The 23,242-nt window shown below is 38.0% G+C and overlaps 2 protein-coding genes across 4 annotated transcripts; one reads left to right on the top strand and one right to left on the bottom strand.

The window, feature by feature from the left end:
* Window positions 1-264: 264 nt before the first annotated feature.
* On the bottom strand, window positions 265-20,061 carry ints15 (integrator complex subunit 15). 3 transcript variants are annotated; one of them, XM_058068202.1, is made up of 10 exons: window positions 19,862-20,061; window positions 19,708-19,743; window positions 19,476-19,616; window positions 4,964-5,164; window positions 4,651-4,872; window positions 4,245-4,410; window positions 2,843-3,120; window positions 2,526-2,763; window positions 2,397-2,436; window positions 265-640 (listed from the first exon to the last, which is right to left on the bottom strand). In XM_058068202.1, exons 4-10 carry the CDS (start codon window positions 5,156-5,158, stop codon window positions 415-417), a joined length of 1,365 nt encoding a protein of 454 aa, XP_057924185.1. In that variant the 5' UTR covers window positions 5,159-5,164; window positions 19,476-19,616; window positions 19,708-19,743; window positions 19,862-20,061; the 3' UTR covers window positions 265-414. The 3 variants fall into 3 exon arrangements, with proteins under 3 accessions (XP_057924185.1, XP_057924186.1, XP_057924184.1); XM_058068203.1 differs by lacking the exons at window positions 19,476-19,616; window positions 19,708-19,743; window positions 19,862-20,061 and adding an exon at window positions 5,970-6,286 and having other exon boundaries at window positions 4,964-5,160; XM_058068201.1 differs by lacking the exons at window positions 19,476-19,616; window positions 19,708-19,743; window positions 19,862-20,061 and adding an exon at window positions 5,970-6,284 and having other exon boundaries at window positions 267-640.
* rgs11 (regulator of G protein signaling 11) lies at window positions 6,629-22,665 on the top strand. The gene is made up of 17 exons (XM_058068200.1): window positions 6,629-6,799; window positions 9,006-9,102; window positions 9,243-9,293; window positions 10,800-10,906; window positions 11,074-11,125; window positions 11,229-11,287; window positions 13,666-13,742; window positions 13,817-13,898; window positions 16,982-17,050; window positions 18,418-18,441; window positions 18,535-18,596; window positions 18,777-18,890; window positions 19,520-19,635; window positions 19,719-19,806; window positions 19,887-20,025; window positions 21,009-21,091; window positions 21,170-22,665. Exons 1-17 carry the CDS (start codon window positions 6,737-6,739, stop codon window positions 21,288-21,290), a joined length of 1,404 nt encoding a protein of 467 aa, XP_057924183.1. The 5' UTR covers window positions 6,629-6,736; the 3' UTR covers window positions 21,291-22,665.
* Window positions 22,666-23,242: the final 577 nt, after the last annotated feature.

Raw genomic sequence — 23,242 nt, 5'->3', positions numbered from 1 at the left:
TGTGTGGAGTTTGCATGTTCTGGTGACTCCAAATTGTCCATAGGTATGAATGTGAGTGTGAATGGTTGTTTGTCTATATGTGCCCTGTGATTGGCTGGCGACCAGTCCAGGGTGTACCCCGCCTCTCGCCCGAAGACAGCTGGGATAAGCTCCAACACCCCCCGCGACCCTCGTGAGGAAAAAGCGGTAGAAAATGAATGAATGAATGAATCTGTCAACATTCGGACATCAGTGCCCACTAGTGGTGACAGTGAGCCATGTGAGTGGATAAACATGTAGAAAAATATTTATTACAGACACATGTCAGTCACACAGACTCAATCAGACATCAGTGTGCTTATTAATAATATAATACATTAAACATTTTACACACCCAAAACTCACACAGACGTTCAACTCACAAGATGCTTGTCCTCAGTGGCTGGGCCGGAAGGGGAAGGGCATCCCTGTCATGAAGGGCTGAGCGGGGTACTGTGGATGGGAGGCGGAGTGCGAGGCCAGCGGCGTGTGGGGCGCGTGTGCCGGGTGTATGGGGTGCGAGGCGATGGGGGAATGGGATGCGTGCGGGCTGAAGGTCAAAGGTGGGGTGTGGATGTTGTTGTAGTACATCACCGGTCCTGACAACACCAGCTGGAGCAAGCTGTGGGAGCAAACACACACGGTTATATATATAGATGATTTTGTAAATGTCAAGACAATATACATATAATGCGGGGGGGGGGGGCTGAGTCAAATTTTACAACCTACTCACTAAGCCCACCAGATGGCGACAAAAAGCCATAAGATGAATCCAAGGCTCACAGTTGTGTTGTCCTTTTATGGGAAGCATGTGGACTAAATGGACAAAAACCCTGAGCTACTGCACAGTGAATAGGGGACCCCCTCCCACTGAGGAATATTTAACCGCCATTTTGACGATTTTGACTGATCTTTCAATGTGTTCTCTGGCTATAAAAACATTGAACCTACCAAAAGAAAGATTAGACTCTCGTCTTTCATTCAAAGAAAAAAGTTTGTTTCTACCTTATTCCCTTCTTTAGTAATCAGCAGTCGAACATAGGTAAGTTTCAGGAAAATATCAGTTCCCGACTAAAAAAGGGGAAAGATCCATTTATTAATTTCTACCGCTTATCCTCACAAGGGTCGCAGTGAGTGCTGGAACCTATCCCAGCTGTCTTCGGGAGGCGAGAGGCGGGGTACACCCTGGACTGGTGGCCAGCCAATCACAGGGCACATATAGACAACAACCATTCACACTCACATTCATACCTATGGACAATTTGGAGTCGCCAATTAACCTAGCATGTTTTTGGAATGTTGGAGGAAAACCGGAGTACCCGGAGAAAACCCACGCATGCACGGGGAGAACATGCAAACTCCAGACAGAGATCGCCGAGTGTGGAATTGAACTCGGGTCTCCTAGCTGTGAGGCCTGCGTGCTAACCACTCGTCCATCCGCCGTATTGAATGAGTTTAAATGTTTGAATGTTCAGCACAAATGAAATGATGAAATATAAAACTTAAACAAATATTCGGGGCAGCAGCTGGAGAAAAATAAAGAAAACATTTTAAAAATTTGCCAAGCTAACTTTCGCTATCAAGTGTGACGACTCCGTAATGTGGATTGTGATGTTCCTACATACGTACGTGAAACACCACAAAATACTGTGTTGCGTTTGGGTTGACTCACGTACACAGGGGGTCCAAAACCACCAAAAATTAATAAAATAGTAAATAAGTACATCAAATGTTATGTATATTAATATCATTTTGGAAATACTGGCCATTATTCTATTCCAAAAATGACATAAAGTTAGAAATCCCATAGTTTTTGCATGTTACGTGACCTATCCCACTTTGTTCAACGGTCCTTGAATGCACCATCCCTTGTCCTATGCTGCACAGAAGGACTACTGTACTGTATGTTTGCTGTTTCTCCTTTCACCTCATATAAAAGGTAAGGTTTGGTTCGCACTTTCTTTTTTAATTTTGTTTATTATACACAGTCCTGATGGGCGGCACGGCGATCTAGTGGTTAGCGCGCAGACCTCACAGCTAGGAGACCAGGGTTCAATTCCACCCTCGGTCATCTCTGTGTGGAGTTGTTCTCCCCGTGCATGTGTGGGTTTTCTCCGGGTACTCCGGTTTCCTCCCACATTCCAAAAACATGCTAGGTTAATTGGCGACTCCAAATTGTCCATAGGTATGAATGTGAGTGTGAATGGTTGTTTGTCTATATGTGCCCTGTGATTGGCTGGCCACCAGTCCAGGGTGTACCCCGCCTCACGCCCGAGGCTCCAGCACCCTTGCGACCCTCGTGAGGAAAAAGCGGTAGAAAATAAATGAATGAATGAATGAACACAGTCCTGATAAACAGGAAGTTGCTGGTTTCTTACTTGTTGTGTGGGAGGCGTGAACAGATGGCTCTCAGATCCTCTGTAAGGACAAGAAAATAACACATGATGCACGCGGTACCAAATAAATGTAAACACATGTTCCCTTGTCCCGGTGGCTGACACGCTCACCTCTCGAGCAAAGCAACGCTCCGTTGGCCATGGCGACCTGCAGGGCCTGAGCCAGCCGGTCCAGAGCCAGCTGAGGTGGCGCATGTACGTCGGCGGCTGGCGTGTGCGTGTGTTTGTCAGCCTGGTCCAGCAGCCGTGAAAGGTCAGAAGTTAGCGAGGCCAAGGAGTCCATCTGGAGGAGGGCCAGGCGACCGAATATGCCTTTCTCGTTGAGTATGTTTGGCAGGAGCATGAAGACCTAAAACAGACAAATATTTTCCAATACAAACATTTATATATTCATATGTGGAAATATCAAAAAATGGGAGCACATGAACCTGTAGGACGCTCAAATGGAGTGCGGAGAAAAGACCCGCTACTTCTTGTTCACTGCCTGAGTTACTATGGGCCGACATCTGCTTCTTGTCCCTCTTGTACGCCAGCGGGGCTTTGACACACCAGCGCACCAGTCCGCCCAGAGGTGTGATATCAAGCGAGCTGCTCGGCTGGCTGCCGGACAGTGGCGAGTTCAGGAAAGCGACGAGGACGATGCCGGGGTCCTCTTGGATCCACGACACAATCATCTGGAGGAGTTCTAGAGGAGGCGTGAGCTCCTCTAGAAAAAAAAACACATATTTCCTCAAATAGTGTCATATCAGTATACATACATTTACACAAATAAATAATGGTAATTTCATTTGAACATGCATCAGATTACAATTTGTTCATTTCCTGCTTTCCTAATATAGTTTAAGTTTTTTTTTTTGTCACGTACCAAAGTACGAGGTGATATGACCATCCAATGACATAATGTGTACCATAGTAAGTGTCAATATAGTGATATGTATAGCACATCATGACTGGTTCAAGACTCTTCATCCTTGTATTTAGCAAACATCAACTGCTTGTATTGTTTCTTGAATTGGCTCATCGTTGTGCATTGTTTGAGGGTCTTACTCAATCCATTCCATAGTTTGATTCCACATACTGAAATGCTATGGCTTTTTCACGTAGTCCTAGCATGTAAGTGTTTTATTTAAATGTAGTTCTTCCCTGAGATCATATTTCTCCTCTCTTGTAGAGAAGTATTGGATGACATTTTTAGCTAATTGGTTATTTTTAGCCTTATGCATTATTTTAGCTGTTTGAAGATTAACTATATCAGCAAGTTGAAGTATTTGCGATTTTAGAAATAAGGAGTTAGTATGTTCTCTGTAGGCGGCATTATGAATTATCCTTACTAACCTTTTTTGTAGTACATTTAGCGAGTGAAGATTGTTTTTATAGTTATTACCCCATATTTCCACACAATAAGTAAGATATGGTAGAACCAGAGAGCAATAAAGAGTGTGGAGTGATTTCTGATTGAGAACAAATTTTGCTTTGTTCAATATTGAAATATTTGTGGCCACCTTATGTTGTATATTTGTAATATGAGGTTTCCAGCTCATATTTTCATCTATTGTGATCCCCAGAAATGTATTTTCCTTCACCCTTTCAATGTCTACACCATCAAGACGACATTCTACACTACTTTTAAGACAAGTAAAAAAAAATATGACAATATATGCAGTCTATTAACTTAATTTCTATTACTCTTCTGCGCTGTCTGCCAGAGACTGAGACAAGAGAGCCTCACTCCATTCATGCGGTTGTTCTATAGAACAAACACAGCAAGGTCCCGAAACCCATGCCCAGAGTGAACTCTCCTCCCTGAAGCCCTGCTTCCAAAGGGAATACCTGAGGTGAGGTCATAGAGTGTGGTAACAGCAGTGATGAACTGGCAGCAAAAGCGTGGACTGGCGCTGTGGATGTTCTGCAGGGTGGGCACGGAACCCGGCATCATGCTGCAGTAGTCATCGACCAGAACTTGCGCCAGACGCACACAATAAACGCAGTGGGTCCTCTGCCAGACAGAAAAAAGTCATATCGCTATCAAGTATTGGATTGTAGCTCATTTAGCAACTGTTTGAACATGCTTGAACATTCTTAATTTAGGCAAAAATACTGTTTCAATATGCATATTTTTTGCTTTCAACCCCTACTAGACATGTATTTAACATTGAACCTGATGATGCACAAAAGCAATATACTAGTGACGGACTAACAGCTGGGTAAGGGTGTGTATTTGGATTTAAATGCTCACCTGTAGCCAGATGGCTGCGCATTCCAAGATGGGAACCCGGCTGACGGCGACCGCCATTGAGACCAGCTTTCCTAGCAGTCCCATGCGGCTGTCGTCTGCCTGGTTGCCTTGGAGGCTGAAGAGGGCGGAGAACATAAGCTGACGAACCGTATCACGGCTTTGCTCCTGGAAACAGCTGCACATGATCTCCAGGAGCTGGAGTTCCTGCAGCGCACTCATTCTCTTAAAAAAATAAAAACAAAACACACAACACATTTTTTTGTTATGTTTTGTAAACAAATTCAGTGTTCAAGCTGATACGTCATGCCCTTACCCTGGTCAGAGCACTTCTGTCCTTGGGTGCATGCAGAATAAATTCCTCCACGAGTTCTAGGGTTTTAGCGTCCACCTGAGGAGGCTGCCTCCCTGACTGAACCAGGTTACTGATGTAGATGTCCAGGTGGTAGAGCAACTCCTTGGCGGCACTTAGCACATCACGAGGCAGCAGGGACTGACGTATGTCACCCATCACTACCTAACGGACAGGAAGATTACATTTTGCAAACAGTAACTCCACATTTTGACAGATGTAAATTAACAAATTGACAACCTGCTTATTTTTGCGATTACAGCTCATCGTCTGTTGTGCTGGAGTAGCAATTTATAGTCGGATATGATACAAAAGTGTATATAGTAAATACTGTGAATCTTCTCAAGCGTGTTATTTTACAGTAGATCTACAGTATTAATTATATAAGCAGTACACTGACTACTCTAAAGGAGGGGTGCCCAAAGTGTGGCCTAAACTTTGTGGCAAAAAAGGAAAAATCTGCAGTAATTTTACAGGTACAGAGTCAAAATATTGAGGAAAAAAGTTGTAAATTAACAAGAAAAAATGTATAATTTTACGAGAATAATGCTGTAATATTATGAGCATTTTTTTCAGTATGTGGAAAAGGTGGAAAGGTTTGGACACCAAGCATATTCAATTTCTATAGTGTTGCCCCTTGAGAAAATATACTGTCGTAAAAATTATTGCTGAAAAGTACGGTTCCAGAATGGGTTCACAATTTATAGGGTTAAGGGTTACAAATAAACATTCTCAAGTACTACACTGCTACAGTTTATATATTAGTTTTAAACCCGTAAATGATAAAATAAACAAGCTATTTCGAACACTTTCAGTGAGCACCAGAATGACGGGTCTCCTCCATCCTGCTTCGGCTAGTGTTAGCATGCCATGCTAACGCCACCGTTTCCCACTCCCCAAAACAACGTGGCCATAAATAATTTGGTACTGCTGCTAAATATACATCCCGTGCATTGAAATAAGTTCTTACCTGTGGTAGAATTTGCAATATGTGTTTATAACAGAAGGATGGCGAGACTACAGAATGGCCTCTGAATGTTGCCTGGGCGACTTCCTGTTACTACGGAAAGCACCGTGGGACAAAAGTGTTGCAAGTGTAAAAGAAGCATTGCATTTTAAATTGTTTCTATTATCATTATAGTTATCTTATAATGATATCTTATCAATTAATATTCGCCCAACTTTTAGAAGAATTGTACGTATTGAAACGCCACATAACAGGAGTTTGAGGCGGAGTGGCGAACGCAGGAGCAAACTTTATTTTATTGTATTACATGAACATACGCTCGTGACTGCCGGGAAAAGAAACATCCAATTTAAAGCACCACCCCGGGTGGCAACAATCTTTTTTCATTAATAGTTCCGGGTTGAATTATGTACCAACCCCCTATAGCACTACAGTATAATTATATATATTTTTTAAATTAAATTATTTTCGGATGTTTTGGATTGTGCCATGGAAAATCATGTACACTAAAAAACTATTTTGTTTCATGTTGTAAAATGTGATGTACTTTTCTTTCGTTATGTTAATAGCACACGTAAGAATGTTCCCCTTGTTCTACACATACAAAAAAAAACACTTTCACGCTGTAATCCGCTTTGATGTCCGCTGGGGCTCTCACCGTGGTTAAGAGTAAACCGTGCACGCTGTTTGTGCGCGCTCCCGCCGCTGCTTCACCCCACTGTCACTGTTTGTATCGTCCCGTCGAGTGGAAACATCCCACGGCACCCACGATGACCATCAACACCCTAGCGAGAGGAGGCTGGCACCGGGAACAAATGACATGCTTCCGCAAGGTAAATCTCGTTGAATATTATTATTATTTTTTAAACTACAACAGCGCTCTTAAATCTCCAACAAGTCTTAAATGAATGGCAAAAATGCGGAAATTAGTGAGAAAAATAATTTAAAAATGCTTAGGATGAGGCTCTTCATGGCTAAAAGGAGAAGACAGGGGAACAAAATGTAATAAAATACTACTTACGCTGCAATCCTAATAAGACCAAGTTGAATATAATATCAATATCTATATATGAATATCAATATGAATATGATATTTTGTGAACACAAAAACATATTTAAAATCTCTACTTAATGAGAGCCAGTCAAAGATCCTCAATATGACAGGATCTATCTGCTATTTTTCAGCACCTATTGCAACAAAGCTAGTCCAAGATCCTCTATATATGTTAAGACCACGCTGCTGTTTTTAAGAACCAACCACAACAAAGCTAGTCAAAGATCAACTATATGTGAAGAAGCTATTGTGACAAGATCATCTATGTGACAGGAGCTTTCTTGTGTGCCGCAATAAAGCCGTTCAAAGATCCTTTATATGTATCAAGAGCTACCACTACAAAAATGCCAGTCAAATATCTTCTTCTCTGTTTTTAAAGACCTAGTGTAATTAAAGTAGACAAAGATCCTCTCTTTGTGTCAAGGGCACTCTGCCGTTTTTAAGGACCTACCGCAAAGCTAGTCTGCTGTTTTTAAGAATTCACTGTGACAAGGCAAGGCCCTCGATGTAACAGGAGCTCTATGCTGTTTTTAAGAACCTCCTGTGACAACATCCTGTCTCTGCTGTTTTTAAGCACCTAACACAACAAATGTAGCCGACAAATGGTAGAGTAGCCTTCTGCTATTTTTAAGGACCTACTGTGACCACCATGCTAATCAAAGATCGTATGCTGTTTTTAAGAATCCACTGTGACAGGGCAAGGTCCTCGGTGTAAGAGGAGCTATGTGCTGTTTTTAAGAATCTCATGTAACAAGATCCTGTCTCTGCTGTTTTTAAGCACCTAACACAACAAATGTAGTCGACAAATGGTAGAGTAGCTTTCTGCTATTTTTAAGGACCTATAATAATAGGTAGGTCTTAAGAGCCTTCTGCTGTTTTTAAGAATCCGCTGTGACAAGGTAATGTCCTCGACGTAAGAGGAGCTATGTGCTGTTTTTAAGAACCTCATGTGACAAGATCCTGTCTCTGCTGTTTTTAAGCACCTAACGCAACAAATGTAGACATATAACAGGAGCTCTCTGCTGTTTTTCAGGACCAAGTCAAAGATCATCTACATTAGATATCTCAATAGCGCCGTGCTGCTTTTAAGAACATGCTGCAAAAACGACCCTCTATACTGTATGACAGGTCCCTTCTGCTGTTTTTAATGACCATGTACTTCAACACTTGGCTGTTTTTGAGGACCTTTACCATAACGACGCTTGTATTTAAATGTTTAAATATCTAACGCTACCCTATTGAAATAGAGCGTAGCACCTGAGAGGACTAAAGGAGGACACAGCGAGTGTTTGCATGTGATGATTTAAGCCGAATGAGGTCTGAGGAGGGCACCAGATGGCAGAAAGTGATGCTTAATGGATGGGAATCATTAGACAGGAAGGATTCTCCGGTCTTATGTAAGTGTTTGTTGAAAATATCCTATGATGTGTACTGACAGTAATTCCACAGCAGACATGATCAACCATGATTTAGTATATTTATAACAGCGTCAGGGCGGCACGGCGGTCTAGTGGTTAGCGTGCAGACCTCCCAGCAAGGAGACCAGGGTTCAATTCCACCCTCGGGCATCTCTGTGTGGAGTTTGCATGTTCTCCCCCGTGCATGCGTGGGTTTTCTCCGGGTACTCCGGTTTCCTCCCACATTCCAAAAACATGCTAGGTTAATTGGCGACTCCAAATTGTCCATAGGTATGAATGTGAGTGTGAATGGTTGTTTGTCTATATGTGCCCTGTGACAAGACAGCTGGGATAGGCTCCAGCACCCCCGCGACCCTGCAACACACCAATAAAGACATTTCCAGTAGTGTCGTGATAATAGTCGCCGACAGGGCAATTTTTTTGCCTGCATCATGGAGATATGATATGCCGCAGCATTCTATTTCGGAGGGAGGATCCATCCCATGGGATTGTAGCGTGGATGTAATAACCCTTGTATTAAAAATAAAAACGCCCTCACGCTTATGGTGTCTGTTTTTGAACTTCCAGATGGAGAAAGTGATTGTGGCCATGCAGGACCCTGACATGGGCGTCAAGATGAGGAACCAGAGGCTCCTTATAACTGTCATCCCGCACGCCATGACAGGTGCGCATGTGTAGAAACGCACGCCGCAGCGCGTGTCGGCGTCCCAGCGGTCATGCATAATGCAAAGGATGGATTTTTTTTGGAGAATACTGTGTGTCGTGCAAGAAGAGCGAGTGAGGAAGTTTGTTTTCTTTTTGCAGGCCGTGACATCATTGAGTGGCTGGTCCACAAATACAACATATGTGAAGAAGGTGAGGATTTGCTGTTATTGCCTGTCACTTTAAACAAAACAGGAGGTGTGTGTGTGTGTGTGTGTGTTGTTGCAAGAGTGTTGCCTGGACATGCCGTTTTCCATTAGGCAGAAATGTAGCGTACCCTCCAGAGGATCCAAGCCTGATTATCTGCTTTGATTAGGATCCCATGTGGAGTTTTGTCGTCTCAGTAGACTTTATGGCACCTGGACTAAATTAGAGGTCGGAAAAATGGTTTTAATTGAATTGAAATGAATTGTTTAGGTATGTACGTCCATCATAAAAGGTCAAATACAGGATGAATATTGTTGACGTATCGCCAAATTGTACAAAGATACTAATGCTTGGCTTGGTTATTGGTTGCAATTATTGTCTTAGTCGATTAATCTGAACCTTGTTGTTTTGATTAATCGAATAATCGGTTAGGCCCGACGAGAGCACGGGTGTCCTTGGCCTGTGGCATATTCTAAAAATATAATAATATATAATATTATATACGGTATATAAGAATACAAAAAAAAACAACAGCAAAAAAAAAAACTACAGTAATTTTACAAGAATTTTTTTTTTTGTGAAATTATGTCATATTATGGATAAAATTATGTAATTTTAGTAGCATAAAGTTGTCATAATTTTCTAAGAAACAATATAAAGAAAATTTGATTGGGGAAAAGTTCAAATACGACAAGAATAAAATCTAATTGTTATGCGAATAAAGTCATAATATTACAAGAAAAAATAACATGTCATAATATTTTAAGAAACAATATAAAGAAAATTTGATTGGGGAAAAGTTAAAATACGACAAGAATAAAATCAAATTGTTATGGGAATAAAGTCATAATATTACAAGAAAGAAAAACATGTTAAAATAGTTGGGAAAAAAATAGAAGAAATTGTACATCTGTAATTTTACGAGAATGAAGTCAAAATATTAAAAGAAAAAATATTAATATATTAAAATATTAATAAGAAAAAAGTTGCAATTTTCCAAGAATATTAAGAGGAAAAATGATTTTTGAAATTAGTCCTGTTTAGTTTATTCATTAAAGAAAAAATATGATATTTTTTTTGTTTTAACATTATGAGAAACAAACAAAACTAAATATTATTGTTGTAAGTTTTGGGAAATAAGATTGTGGGAAAAGTTCATTATTATTATTTATTATGGCAATAAAGTCATAAGGAGAAAAGTGAAATAGACTGTGGAAAAAGTAGGAATGGGATTTTTTACATTTTTTTAGAATATAAAAAATTATCAAATTATTAAGAGAAAAAAAGCCATATTCTAATGAGAAAAATTTAAAATTTTACCAGCATACACTCATAATATCATGAGGAAAAATAATACAATATTAAAATAGCTATGACAATAATGATGATAAATCAAAGTATTCAACTCTTAGGGAAGTGTGTGGGGGGTCCCAGCATGCCTTGCGGGTTATAAGGGCGGGTTATAATATGTGGGCGTCACTATTAAAACTTTACCGTGGTGTTTTGTACCAGAGGCTTTGCATCTCGGTGGCATGCTGGTGAGGTATGGCTATATGTACCCTCTCAAGGAGCCCCGATCCCTTGTGCTGCATCCCGACGAGTCACCCTACCGCTTCCAGGTATACATTGATTGCACTTTTCCTTTGTAAAAAAAAAAACTGATAGTGAGCAACCCGTCAACATGTATTTAGTTGTGTAAGTTTTAAAATCACTACTTAGAATCCATGCCACCGTATATCACACACGTCATCACCCTACCAGGAATTGAAAAACTTGTCTTTTTCAGACGCCTTACTTCTGGACCAGTACTCGGTGGCCTGCTTCTGAGCTGGACTATGGTAAGACTAGAAGGTGAAGGTGCAGTAGTTGCCAAGGTAACCACACACCCCCTTCATCATCATCACTCATATAATAACTTTGTGATTGTGTTTATAACACCAGCAATCTACCTGGCTAAAAAGAACATCAGAAAACAAGGAGAGCTGATGGAATATGAAAAGGTGAGGTGTAAATATGTGTGCATGTGATTGCCTATTGTGTGGGTCGGGGGTGTCGTCGCTTTGTCAAATAAACTGTAGTATATCAGGGCTAGTCAACTCAATGATCCTCCGTATGACAGGACCACACTGCTGGCTTCAAGGACCTACTGGAAAAATGCTCATCAAAGATCGTTTGCATGACATGATAAGTCCGCTGTTTCAACAACTGCAAAAATGCTCGTCAAACATCCTCCATATGACAGCTGCTATTTGTTTATTTAAACAACAACTGCAAAAATGCTGGTCAAAGATCCTATGTATGTCAAGAGTTCTGCTTTTCAAGGACCTACTATGAAAACGTGAGTCAAAGATCCTCTGTATGTCAAGAGTGCTGCTTTTCAAGGACCTACTATGAAAACGCTAGTCAAAGATCCTCCAAATGACAGCAGCTGTTTGTTTATTTAAACAACTGCAAAAATGCTGGTCAAAGATCCTCTGTATGTCAAGAGTGCTGCTTTTCAATGACCCAAGGACCTACTATGAAAACGCTAGTCAAAAGATCCTCTGTATCTCAAGAGTGCTGCTTTTCAAGGAACTACTATGAAAACGCCAGTCAAAGATCCTCTGTATGTCAAGAGTGCTGCTTTTCAAGGACCTACTATGAAAACGCCAGTCAAAGATCTTCCATATGACAGCTGCTATTTGTTTATTTAAACAACAACTGCAAAAATGCTGGTCAAAGATCCTCTGTATGTCAAGAGTGCTGCTTTTCAAGGACGTACTATGAAAACGCTAGTCAAAGATCCTCCATATGACAGCTGCTATTTTTTTAAACGACAACTGTAAAAATGCTGGTCAAAGATCCTCTGTATGTCAAGAGTGCTGCTTTTCAAGGACCTACTATGAAAACGGTAATCAAAGATCCTCTGTATGTCAAGAGCGCTGCTTTTCAAGGACCTACTATGAAAACGTGAGTCAAAGATCCTCCATATGACAGCAGCTGTTTGTTTGTTTAAACAACAACTGCAAAAATGCTGGTCAAAGATCCTCTGTATGTCAAGAGTGCTGCTTTTTAAGGACCTACTATGAAAACGCTAGTCAAAGATCCTCCATATGACAGATGCTGTTTGTTTATTTAAACAACAACTACAAAAATGCTCGTCAAAGATCCTCTGTATGTCAAGGGTGCTGCTTTTCAAGGACTTACTATGAAAACGCTAGTCAAAGAGCCTCCATATGTCAAGAGTGCTGCTTTTCAAGGACCTACTATGAAAACGCTAGTCAAAGATCCTCCATATGACAGCTGTTGTTTGTTGATGTAAACAACAACTGCAAAAATGCTGGTCAAAGATCCTCTGGATGTAAAGAGTGCTGCTTTTCAAGGACCTACTATGAAAACGCTAGTCAAAAATCCACTCTATGTGAAGAGTGCTGCTTTTCAAGGACCTACTATGAAAACGCTAGTCAAAGATCCTCTGTATATCAAGAGTGCTGCTTTTCAAGGACCTACTATGAAAACACTAGTCAAAGATCCTCCAGATGACAGCTGCTGTTTGTTTATTTAAACAACAACTACAAAAATGCTGGTCAAAGATCTTCTCACAAGGGCTGTGCTGGTTTTCAATGATCTATTGTACAAAATGCTGGTCAAAGATCCTTTGACAGGAGCGCTCTGCTGTTTGTTTGAAGGAAATACTGCAAAAATGCTAGTCAAAGATCCTCCAAATGACAGGACACGCCTCTGCAGTTTGTTTCAAGGAACTACTGCAAAAAGCACTTGTTAAAGAACCTTTACATTGCATGATATGTTTGCAGGCATTTAAGAACCAACTGCAAAAACAGCAGTCAAAGATCCTCTATATGACAGAACCTCTCTACTGTGAAAATGCTTGTCAAAGATCCTTAAATGACAGGATAGGTCTAGTGTTTGATTTTAAGATCAACAAACACGCAGGTCATAGTGCGTTTATTTTAAGTACTACTACTACTACAGGCGGCACGGCGGTCGAGTGGTTCGCGCGCAGACCTCACAGCTAGGAGACCAGGGTTCAATTCCACCCTTGGCCATCTCTGTGTGGAGTTTGCATGTTCTCCCCGTGCATGCGTGGGTTTTCTCCGGGTATTCCGGTTTCCTCCCACATTCCAAAAACATGCTAGGTTAATTGGCGACTCCAAATTGTCCATAAGTATGAATGTGAGTGTGAATGGTTGTTTGTCTATATGTGCCCTGTGATTGGCTGGCCACCAGTCCAGGGTGTACATAATACAACTACTACTGCAAACATGTTATGCTAGTCAAAGATCCTCTATACGACAGCATGCCACCACTTGTATCCATTAAGTATACATTACAGTACATATTATCTGTCTGCATTTACGTCCGTCCCCTGGCTTTTCAGGAGCGGTACAGTCTGTTGCACAAGAGGATCAACCACACTTGGGACTTTGTGGTGATGCAAGCCAGAGAGCAGCTCAGGTACACACACTCACACTAATAATATCACACATCATACAACCACAATGTATCCTCATAGTGTCCTTTTGGATTAGAGCATCCAAACAAAGGCGGAAGGCGGACCGTATTGTTCTAGAATGTCAGGAGCAGGCGTACTGGCTCATCAACAGACCCCCGGTATGTACTAGTAGCCATGCTAGCGTATGCTATGCTGCGTTGTATTATATTTTAGTACTCGTCATGCTGGCATCTCACCCTTTTGTTGTTGTGCTATGTTATGTTAATAGCATGTTGAAAGACTGTTCTAAAAAAATAATAATTGCTCACGGTGCAACAAAACACAACACATCCACGACAAATGAACGCATCACATACACATATAAATCAACAACTAAGGGCTCAACTTAACGTAACTTGAAACAGTTATTTGCGAATGCCCACAAGGCATGCTTGGTAGTCCAGCTGCAACAACAATATGAGCTATGAACAGTAAAACATTGGATATCTAAAGGATGTTAACTCATTGTTTACCGGTCTGATGACCTAATCAACATATCTAACAGGGTAAAAGCTACCCAGCATGCCTTGCGGCTTTTCATGTTAAAGGTTTAAAAAAAATAATTTGTAAATGGATTAATGGTAGAGTAAAGTATGCAAATGATATGGTTTGTTTGATACTATACAATAGCTAAAAATAACCCAAAGCTATAGTATACTATGCAGTGTTATTGTATTGTACATACATAGATTTGCAGCCTATGTATCATGTCCTTCATTTTATGCTGAGAGAGCGAGTAAAAAAGTGACTTCAAGGCCACAAATGGCCCCCGGGGGCCAGACCACAATATGTGCACCCCTGGTTTGTATGAAAGTGTGTGCCAATACATCAGTGCACTGTCCATGGTGCTGATTTCGCTTCATGTAATATCCTCCTTAAACTGTAATGTTCCATTAACGACACTAAACTGGCAAATACTCTAAATGTACTTAAGGTTGTGGTCAGTGTGTACTGGTACTACAGCAATAGTAATATTAGGTAGTAGCAAAAAAAAACTGCAGTAATTTTACAAGAAAATTACTTAAAGTTCATGATAAAATTTTGTAAAATTATGTCAAATTATGAAGAAAAATAATGTAATTTTAGTCGTGTAAAGTTGAAATATTGAAGAAAAAAGATGTCATAATATTCTAAGAAACAATATAAAGATAATTTGATTGGGGAAAAGTTAAAATACGACAGGAACAAAGTCAAATTGTTATGGCAAAAAAGTCATAATATTACAAGGGGGGGGGGAATCGAAGAAAAGGCTGTAATTTTACAAGAATAAAGTCAAAATATTAAGAGAAAAAAGTCATATTTTAATAAAAAAGGTTTCAATTTTTCAAGAATATTAAGAGTTAAATTATTTTTGAAGTTAGTCCCGTTTAGTTTATTCATTAAAGAAAAAATATGCTATTTTTTTAACACTAAAGTGGCAAATACTCTCAATGTACTTAAGGTTGTGGTCAGTAAGTGTGTACTGGTACTACAGCAATAGTAACATTAGGTAGTAGTGCTGTGGAAAAAATTTCTATCATCCTAAGTAGGATAGAGAATGCCTGAAATAAATACATAGCTCTGGCAGTTTTTATTACCTTTGCAAAACAAAGGGGTCAGACAACACACAGTATGCATGGCGGTCTGTAGGTGTCTGGCCAAGAGTGGCCTCTTGGCGGGAACTTTTATACTCCATAGCATGCAAATGAATTACATTACAAGAGAAAAGAGACTTTCTTGTCACTCCCCCGATGCCACCCTCATGTATGGGGGTTAGTCTACACACCCAATCTTCTGGCACGGTTTGTCACACCCATGCGAGACAACCTCCTAGGGTCAGCCATTTGGTGGGACATCCTGATGTCCCCTTGTCCCATGAAGGTAAAGCTTTGATCAAAGAATGACCTCCTCCGACACTGCCCCTAACCCCAGGTTACAGATAGCCTCCTGCTGTGCCACCATCCTTGAAGGAACAGCAGGATGTGCTCGGATGCAAATGTTAAAGCTCCACAAAAGGCCGTAAAGTAATTCAAACAATGTGTAACCTATGTTATACCTGTGAAATATAAATTTTCCCATCACAGTAGCAAAAAAAACAACAACAGAAAATCTGATTGGGGAAAAGTTAAAATACGACAGGAACAAAGTAATTTTGTTATGGCAATAAAGTTATGGCAGTCAAGTCAAAATATTACAAGGGGGGAAAAATAGAAGAAATGGACTAAACAGCTGTAATTTTACAAGAATAAAGTCAAAATATTAAGAGAAAAAAGCCATATTCTAATAAAAAAAGTTGCTTTATTATTATTTATTATTTATTATTTATTATGGCAATAAAGTCATAATTCTGTGAAAACAAATTTACATGTAGATACATGTGCATACATGTAGTCTACATTTTTTATGTCTTTATGCGTAAATTATGATGTTTTTTTTTCGGGAAACATTGTGATTTTCCACCTTGAATGCACCATTGTGAAACAAGGTGATGAAATTAGAGCAAATGCTGATCCGAAATCAGAGAAGAACGTCTGTATCAAGCTAGCAGAGTAGTTTGTAGTTCTATTTTTGGACAAATAAGCACTATTTAATGATATAATTTGCACCTGGTGTACTTATTATAGTTAGGGGCATTTTTCTTACGCTAACCAGATAAAAAAAAATCACCTGCTTGCTGTAACAAAAAAAAAAAAAAAAAAAAAGCTAGAGCACCCTGTAACATTCAGCTCCAATGCTTCTGCCTCCTGCATGAAATATTCAACCCATCTGGTAAAAGCCTCCACTGACAGCTGTGGAGGAACACTGAGTGAAAAAAATATATATATACATACACAAAAACATCTAATATGATATGCTGTGATGTTGTTATAATAGAGAACTGGAAAGGGGAGGGGTTATGCAGGGAAAGGGGGCGTGATTGGGAGTTCCTGTCAAGGAGATAACGACAACAAGAGGGAAGCTGAGGACACGACTTTGGAGGAGGAGGGACTCCATCTTGCCCTGCCTGCATGAATTAGGAGGAACGAGGGCACGGACGGAATGAAAGGGAAACCTGGGAATAAAAAAGGCTCAAGCAAGCGAAGTGGAAAAGCTCAAAGCTGGCTGAATGCTCACTCACTCACACAACTGTCCCCCCCCCCCCCCTCCCCCGCGACCCCCGCCCCCACACACACATACACACACACAAGCTATTAATGTGCCAATGCTTGTTTATGTCTTTCAGCCCGGGGTGCATAACGTGCTCGACATGGGTCTTGAAAGACCAAAAAACTACAATTTACAAGTTGTGCTGGTCAGTGAAGGCATCACAATGCTGTTACGCTGTCACGTGATCAATTAACACAAATTCCTTTCCCTGTTTTGTGTTTTCGCTTCCTCGCTGCTGGGATTGTTTCTAAGTAAGTGTCGACATCGTGATGAAGCAAACACAGTTAGATTCACTTTCTGGTGGCTTTCTGTACTTTATCATGACGCAATTTAAGTCATTTTTTTCAACAAATTGTGTATATATCATAAATAAACACACAATAATTGTGTAATTAAATAATATATTAATAAATAATGGTGAATTAAATTACCTAAAATTAGATAAAATTATTTGTATAAACGTATTTGTATTATTAATAATACAAAATGTTAGTCAAAATATATTTAAAAATTAGCACATCTAAACACATAAAAAATAAGAATTAAAAATGTAACATAAAAACAAGTAATAATTAATACAAAATGTCAAAATCTATTAAAAAAAGAATCACACATAAGCACATAATAATGATTCATTACATTACTAAACAATCAATATAGAAATAAATTATTATTATTGACCATAATAAAAACAGTCAAAATATTTATGTTATATTATCTTAATAATGATACATAAACTCATAATGATGAATTACATTATTTAAGTGAATACAATTTTATGCTTAATAATTAATCATACAACATAGATTTAAAAATTAATAAACGCAATAATGGTTGATTAAATTATTAAGAAAAATAAATTACTAATGATACAAAATGTCAAAGTATATTTTTAAATATATATATATATAAACACATAACAATTCATTACTTTTACTAACTAAAACCATTATTATTATTACTAATTAATAGAAAATGTTAAAATATACATATTTTAAAAGCTAATCACATATAAATAGTGATTATTGTTGTGTGTATGCATGTATGTGTATATATATATATATATATATATATATATATATATATATATGTATATATATGTATATGTATGTATATATGTGTGTATGTATATGTGTATATATATATATATATATGTGTATATATATATATAAATAGATATTGTAAGTGTATTGTATTGTAAGTGTATATGGGAGAAAGAATAATGTAACATAGTATGCATGTCTGAAATAAATTAAGAAAGAAAGATTAATTACATTCTTTTTTAAAGTAAGGGCAATAATTAGGATTAATAATAATTAATGATGCAAAAGGTCAATATATTTCTAAAAAATTTTTTTTTTAAATACAAATCGAATACTTTAATAACAATAATAAAACAAATGTCAGAATCTATTAAAAACATTCTACAAACACATAATGATAATAAAATGAACCTTTTCCCTTGTGTACGTGAGCACTAAGACACGTTGTATTGTTCTTCAACAGATCTAGAATAGCGACTACTACAAAAGAGAGGTAAACTACATTACCTTATTATTATTATAATTAAGTGTGTTCTAATCGGTCTTGTTTTGCGTGTCCAGTCATTTTGTGTGTGTTGTTTCCCAGATTGATACATGTAGAAGGGCCCTGGGAAGAAACCGTGTCAAGTCATCCATTTGCTTGGAAGGGTTTGTACTGGCGACACACACACACACAACACACACACAAGGGTTAATGCTCTCACTCTAGAAGAGCCGCTAATGGATGCTTCCTGAGGCAAGTTGGAATTAGTGGCCTTTAAGTGCTATGATCTGAAGTACTAATACAATAATGTGTGTGTGTTTGTGCGTGTGTGTGTGCTTGAGCAGTTTTTTGAAATTCAGCGAGCAGTACCAGAACCACGATCCCATTATGCAGGGCTGTCTTCCCAGTAACCCCTGGATCTCTGATGACACTGCACTTTGGAGCATGAATGCCGACATGTGAGAGAATACACACATTCAAAGTACAGTATGAAGTACTGTACACGCGCTATTCTTACTTAACCCCAGCCTTTGTAATACTTTGTTATATTACTAGAACATCAAATAATAATAATAAAATTATAAATAATAAAATTAAATAAATAAATAGTAAAAGTAAATAAATAAATAGTAAAATTAAATAAATAAATAATACAATTAAATAAATACAATTAAATAAATAATACAATTAAATAGATAAATAATAAAATTAAATAATAAAATTAAATAAATAAATAATAAAATTAAATAAATAATAAAATTAATTCAATAATAAAATTAATTCAATAAAAATATTAATACAATTATAATAAAAAATTATGATAATATCATAACATCATTTCATATTGTAATATGTCATATGGTGGCTGTGTTCTGTTTTTTGTTTGTTTTTTTTACTTTTTTTTAATTTAAAACATCTTGTGTATATTTATTTATAATTGATGATTTTTTTTTTGGTCTTATTTTAGCTTGTTTCAGATTTTATTTTTTAGTCATTTTATATATCTGTTTTAAGCTATATTTCTATGCCTCCAATAAACTTACCTTGAAATTGGTTATCAGTCATCATATGTCATTTGTGTGCGTAGGGTCCCCGTCCCGACTCGTCTTCGCGTGGAACGCTGGAGCTTCAGCTTCATGGCGCTTCTCAATGACACCATGGGGAGGCGGGAATTCATGACTTACCTGGAGAAAGAGTTTAGCGGTAAGAAAATAAACATGATATGATGTCACGCCGGTTCAAAAATTCAATATATAATTGTTTTTTTGTTTTTACCCCATCATCAGCGGAGAATTTGTGCTTCTGGCAGGCCTGTGAGGATATCAGACACGGGGAAAGTTCCAAGATTGTAGAGAAGGTGGAAGAAATATACAAGTAAGTGTGGTAAAAACGGACACGCCTGACACGCATACACACGTTAGGGGTTTACCTTTTGGTGATCGTTCCTTCGGCAGAAACTTCTTGGCACCCGGAGCGGCACGCTGGGTGAACATTGACAGTAAAACCATGGATAAGACCTTGGAGGGCATCAAACACCCGCATCGCTTCGTCATGGACGATGCTCAAATGCACATCTACTTCCTCATGAAGAAGGTCGGGGGTGACACAAGCTGATTCTATGCAAAGCTAACGTGTGGCTAGGAAAGCACATCAATGGATACCATCAATCATCTTAGATGTTGATAAAAAAAAGTTGTACGTTTCAGAGAAAAAAAAGGTGTAAATTAACGGGAAAAAAATTTAAAAAATTTATGACAAAGTTGTATATTTACTATAAAAAAGTAGAATAATACAGTTGTATACTGACAACTTTACTCTCAGAAATTTAGGACCAAAAAAGTTATAATCAAGTCGTACATTTCATGACTTCATATTCGTAAATTTACAACTTTTAGTGTCCAAAAAATTCAGAGAAAAAATTTATACATTTAGGAGGAAAATAATTGTACATTTACAAGAATAAAGTTGTAAATTTACTCTAAAAAAGTAGAATAATAAAGTTGTATACTTACAACTTTACTCTCAGAAATTTAGGACAAAAAAAGTTATAATAAAGTCGTACATTTCATGACTTCATTTTTGTAAATTTACAACTTTTAGTCTCCAAAAAATTCAGAGAAAAAATGTATACATTTAGGAGGAAAATAATTGTACATTTACAAGAATAAAGTTGTAAATTTACCATACAAAAGTTGTGCATTTACGAGAATAAAGTCGGAAAAAAGTAGCAAATTTACTGTAAGAAAGTTGTAAATATAATGAAGGATAACATTGTAAATTTACGACAAAATACGTTTTAATATTACAAGAATAAAGTCATAGATTTATGAGAAAAATGCTTACATTTAGGAGGGAAAAAATTGTAAATTTACAAGAATAAAGTTGTAATTTTACAGGAATAAAATTTTACATTTATGACAATACGTTGCAAATTTACAATGTTAGGCAACATAAGAGAATTGAAGTGGACCCGGCGTTGACCCATGAGGGACACCGCTGTAATTCTATAATTTTACCCTAAATCTGACAACTTTTAAGGTGACTTTTTAAAACATTTGACTGTTTTGCGTGTGCAGGATTCTTATCCCAGATATCTTAAATCGGATCTTTACAAGAACATGCTGGCCCGAGCCATTATTCCTCAGGAGACCAAGAAAAGGTGAATACTCACCTGCACCACTCATTCACACGCTAATGTATTTTTACATTATCATGTGACCTTTTCGTCCTTCGCCAGCGTGTTCCCCTTCATGAGGAAACAACGGCACTCCAGCCCCTCCCCTGCTCAGGCGGCCAGCCGTGAAGACGGGCATGCCAAAGGGTCTGGGCAGGCGGGTACCAGCTCTGCGGCCGTCTGATGCCTGATCCAGGCATTCAGTCCAACTATGCAACAGCTAAAGCTTCTCTCTCTCTCTATACAGTATGTAATCCTTATGTAAGAAATAAATGACATATATATATATATATATATATATATATATATATATATATATATATATATATATATAACATATATACAGAGCACATAGCGATGCACCTCAGCAAGCATCAAGTTGCATTCCCAAAGCACCAGCAGTTTACAAAAGAGCTTTTAGTGCAATAGCAACACCCTGCAGAGTATTCAATGTGATGCACATCCTCCTAAAATGCTTGATATTGACTCCTGGTTCATTTATCTCCGTCCATTTTATAACTGTCGTACTCATTTTATGGAAAATGGATGTTCCTATAGAGCAATAGAGACGGCCATTTTGTCATTTTTCCTCTCAGCATGTTTGTATGGTTTAGCGTATAATTCAGAAGTGTCCAAACCTTTTCCAACCAGGTCCATACGGTGACAAAAGGATGCAAGGGTCATGTTGATATTTTGTGTAGCAACACATGTAGATACTGTATGCTAAGAAGTTATATACGTTTATTATTTATGCTGTTGTTTTTTTTTTAAATTAAATAATTAACTAAATGAATTATAATATAGTGGTCATTAAAGCAGGAGCAATTATAAATTATAATAATAATAAATAAATGAATAATAATTTAATAAATAAATGTATTTAATTAATTAATTAACAATAAATAATTAATGAATTTAATAATCTTCAGAAATTTTCTTTATTTTTTTTTACTTTTACACCAACCTATTTTTTTGGCTTTGTTTTTTTCTCATAGTATTATGATTTTCTTTCATACAAAATAACATTTTTTGTAATATTTTAGCTTACTTTTTTCACTCATAATATTACAAATTTATTCTTGTAAAATGTGACTTTTTTCTCAGTATACTGCTTTTTTCTCTTAATATTTTGACTTGAATAAGAGCTGTTTTTTGGAATATTTCAACTTCATGCTACTAAAATGATGCTACTTTACCTCATATTACATCATTATTTAATCACGATTTTTTTCTCGTTAATTTGTTGTAGAATTACAGCAGATTTTTCCATTTTTGCTGGGTGGTTTTCTTGTTAAATGATATTTTTGGACTGTGCTGCAGGCCAATAAAGGGGGGCTCCCAGGCCGCACTTTGGACACTCCTGCTTTAATGGCTGCTTTTATTCATCCCCAAACTGGAATAACCGATTGTGACCACTGTCATGTTTGCTTGAGCATGTTTACATCGCAATAAAACATCATTATTACTTCAATTGTTGAACTTGTGTTTTCTTTTCCTCGGGATGTGTTTCAGGCCGACTGGCTCCCTCTGTTGGCCAACACTGGTAAAGCTACAAAGGAGTGAAGCAGGATCCTTACTAAGTCGGAATTTGATCTCGTCATGGGCCTCACCCTCAACATTACCTGAAAGAGGACCTATTGTGCTGATTTTCGGCCCTTTGTATTGAGTTGCGGTCTTCTAAAGAGCAGCCACACATTATAACCCACATAAAGCTTTCTAGATCTTCCAGATTCTGCACCTATTTGTGCAGCATTTCCAAGGATTTCCTGCTTCCTGTTTCATAAAAAAAGGCACACTCACACCACCGTGATTGTTCATAATCCCAAGTGCTCCCTAGGACTTCCAGATACGTAGGTCCATGTTTAGAGTGCTGGCATTCCATAGGCTAATCCGTTCGGAGCGTTCAGAGCCGTCCCAAACTTCTATCACGGCTCACTTCCAAATGTACAAACCTCATTCTCTGAAACTTTGGCATCGTTTAACCAAGGAGTGGGCGAACTTTTTGACTCCTGGGCCGCTTTGACTTAACAAAATTGTCCGGGGGGGGGGCCAGAATATATATTTAACACACACACACACAAACTATTTTACGCTTATAATTCTAACAGTCTGCATTTAATTATTTGTGTAATTTTA

Source organism: Doryrhamphus excisus, chromosome 3 (assembly GCF_030265055.1).
Source record: "Doryrhamphus excisus isolate RoL2022-K1 chromosome 3, RoL_Dexc_1.0, whole genome shotgun sequence".
Classification (NCBI taxonomy): domain Eukaryota; kingdom Metazoa; phylum Chordata; class Actinopteri; order Syngnathiformes; family Syngnathidae; genus Doryrhamphus; species Doryrhamphus excisus.
The sequence above is the reverse complement of the archived record's forward strand: the minus strand, read 5'-3'. Positions and strand labels throughout refer to the sequence as shown.